This window comes from Procambarus clarkii, chromosome 10 (assembly GCF_040958095.1).
Source record: "Procambarus clarkii isolate CNS0578487 chromosome 10, FALCON_Pclarkii_2.0, whole genome shotgun sequence".
Lineage (NCBI taxonomy): Eukaryota > Metazoa > Arthropoda > Malacostraca > Decapoda > Cambaridae > Procambarus > Procambarus clarkii.
This window is the reverse complement of record NC_091159.1, coordinates 47186390-47197709: the sequence shown is the minus strand read 5'-3', so window position 1 is coordinate 47197709 and position 11320 is coordinate 47186390. Positions and strand designations below refer to the sequence as shown.

Sequence of the window (11320 nt, the reverse complement as noted above, 5' to 3'; positions counted from 1 at the left end):
ACATTGAGAGAAATGAATCTATACCCTCCGAGAGATCATTTACATATATCAGAAACAAGATAGGACCAAGTACAGAGCCCTGTGGGACTCCACTGGTGACTTCACGCCAATCTGAGGTCTCATCCCTCACCGTAACTCTCTGCTTCCTATTGCTTAGGTACTCCCTTATCCACTGGAGCACCTTACCAGCTACACCTGCCTGTCTCTCCAGCTTATGTTCCAGCCTCTTATGCGGTACTCTGTCAAAGGCTTTCCGACAATCCAAGAAAATGCAGTCCGCCCAGCCCTCTCTTTCTTGCTTAATCTTTGTCTCCTGGTCGTAGAATTCTATTAAGCCTGTAAGGCAAGATTTACCCTCCCTGAACCCATGTTGGCGATTTGTCACGAAGTCCCTTCTCTCCAGATGTGCTACCAGGTTTTTTCTCACGATCTTCTCCATCACCTTGCATGGTATACAAGTCAAGGACGCTGGCCTGTAGTTCAGTGCCTCTTGCCTGTCGCCCTTTTTGTATATTGGGACCACATTCGCCGTCTTCTTTATTTCTGGTATGTCTCCCGTCTCCAGTGTGTGTGTGTGTGTGTGTACTCACCTAGTTGTACTCACCTAGTTGTGCTTGCGGGGGTTGAGCTCTGGCTCTTTGGTCCCGCCTCTCAACTGTCAATCAACAACGTGATTGACGTTGTTGATTGCACGCACACACACACGTTGTTGATTGCACGCACACACACACACACAACGTGTGTGTGTGTACTCACCTAGTTGTGTCTGCAGGATCGAGCATTGACTCTTGGATCCCGCCTTTCGAGCATCGGTTGTTTACAGCAATGACTCCTGTCCCATTTCCCTATCATACCTGGTTTTAAAATTATGAATAGTATTTGCTTCTACAACCTGTTCCTGAAGTGCATTCCATTTTCCCACTACTCTCACGCTAAAAGAAAACTTCCTAACATCTCTGTGACTCATCTGAGTTTCAAGCTTCCATCCATGTCCCCTCGTTCTGTTACTATTCCGTGTGAACATTTCGTCTATGTCCACTCTGTCAATCCCTCTGAGTATCTTATACGTTCCTATCATGTCCCCCCTCTCCCTTCTTCTTTCTAGTGTCGTAAGGCACAGTTCCCTCAGGCGCTCCTCATACCCCATCCCTCGTAGCTCTGGGACGAGTCTCGTTGCAAACCTCTGAACCTTTTCCAGTTTCATTATATGCTTCTTCAGATGGGGACTCCATGATGAGGCGGCATACTCTAAGACTGGCCTTACGTAGGCAGTGTAAAGCGCCCTAAATGCCTCCTTACTTAGGTTTCTGAATGATGTTCTAACTTTTGCCAGTGTAGAGTACGCTGCTGTCGTTATCCTATTTATATGTGCCTCAGGAGATAGATTAGGTGTTACGTCCACCCCCAGGTCTCTTTCACGCGTCGTTACAGGTAGGCTGTTCCCCTTCATTGTGTACTGTCCCTTTGGTCTCCTATCTCCTAGTCCCATTTCCATAACTTTACATTTGCTCGTGTTGAATTCCAGTAGCCATTTCTCTGACCATCTCTGTAACCTGTTCAGGTCCTCTTGGAGGATCCTGCAATCCTCATCTGTTACAACTCTTCTCATCAACTTTGCGTCATCCGCAAACATCGACATGTAGGACTCTACGCCTGTAAACATGTCGTTAACATATACAAGAAATAGAATTGGTCCCAGCACCGATCCTTGTAGTACTCCACTTGTTACTGTTCGCCAGTCCGACTTCTCGCCCCTTACCACAACTCTTTGGCTCCTTCCTGTTAGGTAGTTCCTTATCCATGCTAGGACCTTTCCTCCCACCCCCGCCTGCATGCTGTTGCACTTTTTCCAGTCAATTGTGTGTGTGTGTGTGTGTGTGTGTGTGTGTGTGTGTGTGTGTGTGTGTGTGTGTGTGTGTGTGTGTGTGTGCGTGTGCGTACGCGTGCGTGCGTGCGTGCGTGCTCGAGTGTCTGACTATATTTACAGTCTCCCAGTAACACACAATATATATTTCAGTAGCGAGATGGGTCTCCACCCGGCATTGATCGCCGGGCTGGTTAGTTTGGCGGTCTTCCTCACAGGTAAAGTATCTTCTCTATGCATCCAGGTGTGTGGGGGATGGTTATAGCCAGGTGTGTGGGGGGTGGTTATAGCCAGGTGTGTGAGGATGATTATAGCCAGGTGTGTGAGGATGGTTATAGCCAGGTGTGTGAGGGATGGTTATAGCCAGGTGTGTGAGGATGGTTATAGCCAGGTGTGTGAGGATGGTTATAGCCAGGTGTGTGAGGATGGCTATAACCAGGTGTGTGAGGATGGTTATAGCCAGGTGTGTGAGGATGGTTATAGCCAGGTGTGTGAGGATGGCTATAACCAGGTGTGTGAGGATGGTTATAGCCGGGTGTGTGAGGATGGCTATAGCCAGGTGTGTGAGGATGGCTATAGCCGGGTGTGTGAGGATGGCTATAGCCGGGTGTGTGAGGATGGTTATAGCCAGGTGTGTGGGGATGGTTATAGCCAGGTGTGTGAGGATGGTTATAGCCAGGTGTGTGGGGATGGTTATAGCCAGGTGTGTGAGGATGGTTATAGCCAGGTGTGTGGGGATGGTTATAGCCAGGTGTGTGAGGATGGTTATAGCCAGGTGTGTGAGGATGGCTATAGCCAGGTGTGTGAGGATGGTTATAGCCAGGTGTGTGAGGATGGTTATAGCCGGGTGTGTGAGGGGTGGCTGTATCCAGGTGTGTATGTGTATGTGTAATTACCTAAGTGTAGTTACAGGATGAGAGCTACGCTCGTGGTGTCCTGTCTTCCCAGCACTCTTTGTCGTATAACGTTTTGAAACTACGGACGGGTTTGGCCTCCACCACCTTCTCACTTGTTCCAACCGTCTACCACACTGTAAAAGAAAACTTTTTAATATTTTTTCGGTACCTTGTTTTCTTAGCTTGAATCTGTGCCATCTTGTTCTTGAAGTTACTGGTTTCAGGAATTCCTCATTGTCAATTTAGTCGATTCCTGTTATTATTTTGTAAGTGGTGATCATATCTCCTCTTTTTCTTCCTCTAGCTTTGGCATATTTAACGCCTGTAGTCTTTCTTCGTAACTCTTATTTTTTCAGTTCCGGAAGCCATTTTGTAGCATGCCGTTGCACCTTTTTCCAGTCAATTTATGTGCTTGAGATTTGGGCACCACACAACTGCTGCATATTCCATTTTTGGTCACACAAAAGTCATGAACAGTTTCTTTAGTATTTCACCATCCATATAATTAAAACTGATTCGTATTATAGTGGGTGACGTATTACAGTGGTTGACGTATTACAGTGCTTGACGTATTACAGCGGGTGACGTATTACAGCGGGTGACGTATTACAGCGGGTGACGTATTACAGCGGGTGACGTATTACAGCGGGTGACGTATTACAGCGGGTGACGTATTACAGTGGTTGACGTATTACATTGGATGACGTATTACAATGGATGACGTGACACAGTTGGGGTGTACCTGCTGAGGTCTCCTCTGGTACACATTTTGCTTCCAAAGCACTACAATGACACTCCAGCATTTCTGAGGCTGTGGTGACATCCTTGAGGCAATGGGCCCTGTTGTTGTTGTTTTAGATTTAGCTACTCAGAACGAAATGTCCATGTAGCACGGGCTATGGTGAGCCCGTACATATAATAGGCCCTCTTGTGTGCCGAAGATGTCTTCCTCTGGTCGTTACGGTGGCGTGAGACACATGCACCCTATAGTTCCCACCTTGATCCTAAATCAACAAGCACATATTGTACATTTGTTTTTAAGTAATGCACATGTTCTAAGTACCGCAAATTACTCTGTAGGAACACATTACTCCGCCATAAGCAGCGGTCGACGTCTAGCCTAACCTGTCTGATGCCGTCTTGGGGCTAATTGTATGGCGTGATTCAGGTGTTAGTAACAAATACTATTTCTTCTACTATTATTTCAACTACTGGTGTAACTACCAATTACTACTACTACTACTAAGCGTAATCATAATAATTTTGTTTCAGGTTTCGTGGTCCTTTTCCTGGCGACGTGTCTGTGTTGTCCCGCCAAAATCCACGCGGCGGTTAAGGAGCCGTCTGAGTCTCCCGAGTGAGTTCAAATTCAAATTCGGGTAAAAAGTACATACATAGATGATGAGTTAGAAACATAAGTGTTGGATTTATAGATAAAGCTAGTACATACCTAAAGCCACTACGACGAGAATTGTAGGTGTTATTGCAGTCTCTCTAGGCAGATGGAATGCCAGTCACATAAAACCAATATAATAAAAAAAGAAAGAAAAAAAGTTAAGACTGCAATTTGTCTTCACTGTGAGGTTAACTGTAGGAGAAAACATACAGAACAAAATTTAAAAAATACTTAACTTTAATAAGAATCTTACTTTAAACAAATTACAAAATAAAAATATTATTTAAACTTGGCTTTATACAGAGTGCAAATTAAACAAGATAAACAGACAATCAAATTTACGTTACGTTAATGTGCAAAATAAAATATGGTGCAGGAATACTGTGAGCTAGGCTGACTAAATCTGTTACCACACCGAGATGTGTTAACGGGTCTACTCAGTTGAGCACTCAGGAGTAATCTAACTGGTAGTAGGCTAGGCAGCCCTATATATACACGATGACGGCCGGGCAGAGGGCGTTGGTGACTTCTTTAACTATTAACCGGCTCTAAAACTGCTTGTTTGAGATTGCGTGAGCTCTCGGAGCGTCGCCAAGTGCGAGGAGGGTGACGGGCCGTGGGGTAGGTAGACTGGTGGTATTGTCTAGACATCTGAAAGTAGTAGTTGTTGTTCTTGTGGCTGCAGTACTTGAATATATAGACGTGGTAATGGGTAGAATACGTGATGATGGAGCAGGCCGAATCTCTTACTAGAGATTTTACCGTGACACCACTAATACGCATAGAGTTTCGGCCATTCGGCCAAACGCTAATATGCATAGCGTTTCGAGTAGTTCACTCTAGCTCATCACATCATTTATTTAGTGTTGCAGCTGCACATAATTATTATATGTTGATGTCAGCAAAGTTTTGGTATTATCGTTGCTTGTAACTAAAGAATTTCTTTTTTAGGGGGTGGGGGTCAGAAGACATATTGAATTCTTTTTATTTTAAATTAGATGTTTACTCTGGTATTCTTACTTACAGTGAATGTCAGGACGGTAGGGAGGATGACGGTGGAGCCCAAGATAGCAGGGGGGATGACGTTGTACGTCACGAAGACAAGCAGGATAGCTTTATACGTCACGACGAAAAGCAAGATGGTGTACGTCAAAACGTCAAGCGGGAAGTAATGGGTCACGACGTCAAGCGGGAAGTAATGGGTCACGACGTCAAGCAAGATGAAGTTATTCGTCCCAACGTCAAGCGGGATGAAGTTATACGTCCTGACGTCAAGCGGGATGAAGTTATACATCACGACATCAAGCGGGATGAAGTTATACGTCCCGACATCAAGCGGGATGAAGTTATACGTCACGACGTCAAGCGGGATGAAGTTATACGTCCCGACGTCAAGCGGGATGAAGTTATACGTCCCGACGTCAAGCGGGATGAAGTTATACATCACGACGTCAAGCGGGATGAAGTTATTCGCCACGATGGCAGGTGGGATGAAGTTATATGTCTCGACGCCAAGCGGGAAGAAGTTATACTTCATAACACCGATCGAAATAAGGTTATACGTCATGAAGGCAAACGTGATGAATTTATACGTCATGACGGCACGCGGGTTGAAGTTATACGTCACGAGAGCAAGCAGAATGAAGTTATACATCACAACAGCAAGGAGAATGAAGTTATACATCACAACAGCAAGCAGGATGATGTTATACGCCACGACGGAAAACGGGATGAAGTTATACGCCACGACGGAAAACGGGATGAAGTTATACGCCACGACGGAAAACGGGATGAAGTTATACATCCAGACAGAAAACGGGACGAAGTTATTCATCACGACGTCAAGCAGGACGAAGATTTAAGCGATCATCAGTCAACAAGAAATGAAAGATCAGAGGAATGCAATCCAAAGAGAAGTGCCAGTAAAGACCACGTGGTAACTCAAGTGTTGAGTGCAAGAGACACTCTGGAGGCCGGAGTGCGGACTCGGAACTCCAACATGGATGGCGGCGGCACAGGAAGTTAACAAAGTTCTCGTGGAAACGTTGTGGAGAGAAGTGTCTTCTAGTCATGAGAGCTCGAAGTCTGCTCAGAGCTGACGGATAGAACGTCAACAAAAGAGAACGCTGATTCAAATTCAAATTAAAAAATTCCGTTCTCTTGGGGCCAGATTCACGAAAGCACTTATGCAAGCACTTACACACCTGTACATCTTTTCTCAATCTTTGGCGGCTTTGTTTCCACTTATTAAACAGTTAATGAGCTCCGAAGCACCAGGAGGATGTTTATAACAGTAACAACAGTTGAATGGGAAGTTTTAATGTTTGTAAACTGTTTAATAAATGTAATCAAAGCCGTCAAAGATTGAGGAAAGATGTACACGTTCGTAAGTGCTTGCGTAAGTGCTTTCGTGAATCTGGCCCCTGGGCTCTAGGAGACTCGAACCACGGACCCCGAAGCTTTTTTAGAATGCTGATGTTCATAAGATCGTTCAATCATCATAGCCAAATGGGTGATATTAAAATATTTTGGGAAAGTGTAAAGCTAAGATGATATACTGCAGGCTTGCAAAAAGAGCTTTACGAACTTCACACAGAGTCACAGGATAAGACTCTGCTCTTCGTTACTGATATATACAGACTCCATGACTGTAACGTCCGTGAATGAGACGGACTTGGAAGTAATGGTCCACCATTAGACACTAAACATTGCTCAGACAGTACCAGCTGCCATCAGACCCAAAAGCCAACTGATCCCAAGGAATACTGAGACAAGTCTTTGACATCAAGGAAAAATAGTATCGTCTAGAAAAGCATACATTATCGTGCTGGATTTTTTTTTATTTTTTTTTTTTTTACAGAGCAATGAAAAGCATTCAAAATTGTCAAGTGTCATTAGCATGAAAGTCTGAGGACCACAGGACTTAACTATGCAAATATAACCTGACAAATCTAATCTCACTGAAACTTAAAAGTCCAGTGTGACTCCCACAAAAAAAAAAAACTTAATTCTCAACAAGTTACAAAACAGGAACTCAGGAAGGTAGACCGAAACGTCGTCGTCCCTTCACCTTCTAGTGTGTGGTCTGGTCAACACAGGAACGACTGCACGAGTTTGTTCACACACATACAGTAATAAAGTCATGAAAACTTCCCACATCGTAAAGATCAAGACAGTGCTACTGTTGGAAATACATCCTAAACAACACCTCGGGAGGGACGTTCCATAGACCAGCCTTCCCCGCCACGAGTCCTGTTGTAAGGATAAGATAAATGGGGAGTCATGACCCACCTCTGTGGGGTCCTTGTCGTATATTAAGTGACAGCTGATGGCTGTTGCCTTCATGCATATCTTCCAATATATTTCACTGCCATAAATGCTGTTGAATGCGGAGAATGAATGGTCAAATGTGTCGTTGTGTAGATACTTCTTTACGGAGGTGATGAAATACTTGTCACTTATTAAATTATTGGCACTGATGAAATACTTGCACTTATTAAATTATTGGCACTTATTAAATTATTGGCACTTATTAAATTATTGGCACTTATTAAATTATTGGTACTTATTAAGTTCTTGACACAGATGACCCCCCTTGTGGGTGCGGCGTCTATGTGAAGGGGTTCTTGTGCAGCGTGCTGGGGCGTGTGAGGGCGGCGTCTGGTGGTACCCGCTCCTCCAGCCTGCTGTGGAGGTGCACAGCCACAACACTCTCTGGTTTATATATCTATGAATGGAGAACCGTTTATTTACAGTGGCCCTACACCTGGAAGTCGTTTTATCCAGTGTCTGCGGTTCCTGGGGAACAATACTTTGGTGGAGAGGTAAAATAGGAGGTTTAGTGAGGCCCAACTGAATCAGTTGGCTAATCTAGTTAGCAAACCTAGTCCAACTTGGGTCAACTAGGCACTGGAGAGCCTGTATCCCTGACGATTCCTGGGTTGCCATTCACACCTGTCACTGGTTATCTGCTTATACTCTCCTTGTTAATCTTGGGTAGCCCAAGTGATTATACTTTCCCTTTTCGCGCTCTGTGGTGGATGGTAGTGAAGTTTAATATACCTTGTTCTATGCATATTTTTCCAAGCACACACACTTGCTTCCTTTCAGACTTATGTGGTAGGCAACCAGGACCTCAAAACAGACCAGTTTAAAGGATCGGTTTCCCCTCTCCCGTAGATGAACGCTCGGCATAGTTGTTGCTGTGTTGGGCCCCTGACTTGGGAAAGTCCTTGGTTCAGCTTTTAAATTTTCAGTCTCCGTGCATCTGTTGCCTGCATGGCTGTTGTGGCTACTGCAGTACCAGTAGCCACAGGTTTGACTTCTAGTGCATCTCCCTCAGTGATTGCTACGTCGACGCCTTATGTTTCCTTCACTATTGTGGGTCTCGACGTCGTAATCGCCCTTGTTTCGGTGCTGTTGTATTGTCCTCACTTCTTCAGTTACATATTTGGCCCATCGACGTGGGATAAATATTTTGATCTTGCGTTTGCTGATGAGCTAGAATTCCATCGCAGCCTGATTAGGTTTGTTGGCTGGAACATTACCTTCCGTTGTCAGTAATTTAACACATTGTTAAGGTCCACTCATAATTAGTCTGGCTACCTCGCTGTCATCTTACATGTTGGTGAGGTTTTAGTCTGTGTTACTAAAAATGTTCCATTAAATACAAGAATTGTGACATTTGTTTATGTTCCCACTTCAGAATTGGAGGCAAGGATCTCAGAAATTGCCACAATGACATCCGGGCAATGTTAGAGGTCCAGGCACACTCACACCTCCTCATGGTATGGGTACTCAGCCCCTCTGGACCACAAAGATTAGTTTTGATAGTCGCTCCCTTCCCACATCCTTCGATGTGCCAAATGTTATATTCAAGAGTTTGTCCCTTCTCCACGCTAATGCAATTCTTGTTGGAAGTTTTGCCATGACGCTGTAACCTGTGTGAGGTATTCTTTTGCATCCTGTGTGGTAATGCTGAACATGTAAACGATACTTGTGAGTCTCTCCCTGTTCTATGCATTAGGAGTGATGATGGCTAAACTGCATTCTCCCGGCCCTGTTCTTACTACAAAAATGAGCAATCCCTTTATGCCCTCAAGCATAAGGACAACATCCCCTTCTCTGAGGCGAGGTCCCAGCTAATGTGTCTGGAGCTTTTCCATGATATAACCTATGCATGTGCTGCCCAGCCAGAACCTTTGACTCACAATTCTCGTAGGCATCGTCCTTGACCCGTCGTCTGACGATATGCATCATTCAAGCGGTTCTGATGCCTTTTGTTCTTTACCAGTCCGAAGTTTACCTTGAAAACCGGTATCCCATCACCGCAAGATGCTCGACTGTTAACCTGTTGTGGGTCCAGGTCACTCTGTTTTCCGTTCCTTGGCTGCAAGTACTATATTGTCTGTTTACAGGATTCGCTAAGTCCAAATCCGCAGGGTGTCCCTTGGTATTGTTTCTACCATGTCCCCCGGGAGGATCCCGCTTGTGAGGCTACATGACCCTTATGGGGAAATTAGTCTTATACCCCCTTCTACAGTCAAGCAACATGTCTACCTTCAATATTTTCACTGCCACTCCCGCTCTGTTTACATTCACTGCCACTCCCGCTCTGTTTACATTCACTGCCACTCCCGCTCTGTTTACATTCACTGCTACTCCCGCTCTGTTTACATTCACTGCCACTCCCGCTCTGTTTACATTCACTGCCACTCCCGCTCTGTTTACATTCACTGCTACTCCCGCTCTGTTTACATTCACTGCCACTCCCGCTCTGTTTACATTCACTGCCACTCCCGCTCTGTTTACATTCACTGCCACTCCCGCTCTGTTTACATTCACTGCCACTCCCGCTCTGTTTACATTCACTGCTACTCCCGCTCTGTTTACATTCACTGCCACTCCCGCTCTGTTTACATTCACTGCCACTCCCGCTCTGTTTACATTCACTGCCACTCCCGCTCTGTTTACATTCACTGCCACTCCCGCTCTGTTTACATTCACTGCTACTCCCGCTCTGTTTACATATGGGTCAAAATCTGCTCACTGATTAAACATGACAGTCTTGACACTAAGATACTTACCACTCGTTAAATACTTGGCATTGATGACATTTTTGGAGCTAATTAAATACTTGGCACTAATTAAATGCTTGACATTGATTATATTCTTGGTACTGGTTAAATACCTGGCACTTATGACATTTACTGGGCACTCCAGGCACACACACTTACCATAGTACTTATATCATGTGATGTGTGGATGTAAAACTAGTTAGGACATTCGTACACGTCTTTAGCTGGCATCTGACATATTTCAATAGACAAATACAGTACAATACTTAGCTTTTGACAAGGGTTGTTCTAGGTAGATATTGAAATAGGCTACATCGTCGACTCACAACCTAGTGTCCAATCTACTACTCCCGCGGTTGAAAAGAGGTAGTTGGGCAGGTTTCCGTTTATCTAATGTCTGATCAACTAACAGTAAATAGGTACCCGGAACTAGGCAACTGTTTCAAATTCAAATTCAAAATTCAAATGTTTTATTCAGGAAAAGCACATACATAGATGATGGACAAACATAAAGTTGGATTTATAGATAGAGTTAGTACATACAATACTTAAAGGCACTAATACGCATAGCGTTTCGGGGAAGGTGTGGGGGAAAAAATAAATACTTAGACTAAAACTTAATAGTAATTGGGATTAGGTATAAATTGTGTTGAAAAAGGAATAAAAAATAGGGGGGAACATGGCAGAAATAATCAATTGTACAAGTTGGAGAACAAACAGCATTGTTAAAAAAAAAGCAAGACATGGTAGTCAAATTTTGCGGGCGGCATCCTGGGAAAGGTCAGTAGCTGGCCTAGGGAGACATCGATAAGCTATCCAGATAAGTGATTACTTTTTATAAAATTAAGTAATTGTGTCCAGTGATGCAGATACTGTACATTGCTTAGAAGTAAAGCAACATGTAACACAGGGTGAGTCATTTAGAAGCATGACCCCTTTAGAAGTTATAGCCCGTGCTACATGGACACATCGTTCTGAGTAACTAAATCTGAAACAACAACAACAACTTTAGAAGCATCACCCCTAACTTGCAAAACTTGCAATACCGGTCAGTGTTGAGTGAGAGGCTCACGGTGACGGGGCGCAT

The 11320-nt window shown here is 44.3% G+C and overlaps 2 protein-coding genes across 2 annotated transcripts; one reads left to right on the top strand and one right to left on the bottom strand.

The window, feature by feature from the left end:
• The first annotated feature begins 2024 nt into the window (after positions 1-2024).
• LOC123773479 (ribosome-binding protein 1-like) lies at positions 2025-7307 on the top strand. Its single transcript, XM_045767288.2, has 3 exons — positions 2025-2082; positions 4033-4117; positions 5183-7307. The coding sequence occupies exons 1-3, from the start codon at positions 2025-2027 to the stop codon at positions 6180-6182; spliced, it is 1143 nt and encodes a 380-aa protein (XP_045623244.2). The 3' UTR covers positions 6183-7307.
• A 2391-nt stretch (positions 7308-9698) lies between these two features.
• On the bottom strand, positions 9699-11320 carry LOC138363352 (protein rtoA-like). The gene is made up of 2 exons (XM_069322379.1): positions 11306-11320; positions 9699-10175 (listed from the first exon to the last, which is right to left on the bottom strand). Exons 1-2 carry the CDS (start codon positions 11318-11320, stop codon positions 9699-9701), a joined length of 492 nt encoding a protein of 163 aa, XP_069178480.1.

What these genes read in the sequence shown, in the direction of transcription:
- LOC123773479 (XM_045767288.2), top strand. Translation starts at nt 2,025, where the DNA reads ATGGGTCTCCACCCGGCATTGATCGCCGGGCTGGTTAGTTTGGCGGTC. An exon ending in TTTGGCGGTCTTCCTCACAG is followed by an intron (nt 2,083 to 4,032) that starts GTAAAGTATCTT and finishes ATTTTGTTTCAG; the next exon opens with GTTTCGTGGTCCTTTTCCTG. An exon ending in GAGCCGTCTGAGTCTCCCGA is followed by an intron (nt 4,118 to 5,182) that starts GTGAGTTCAAAT and finishes TCTTACTTACAG; the next exon opens with TGAATGTCAGGACGGTAGGG.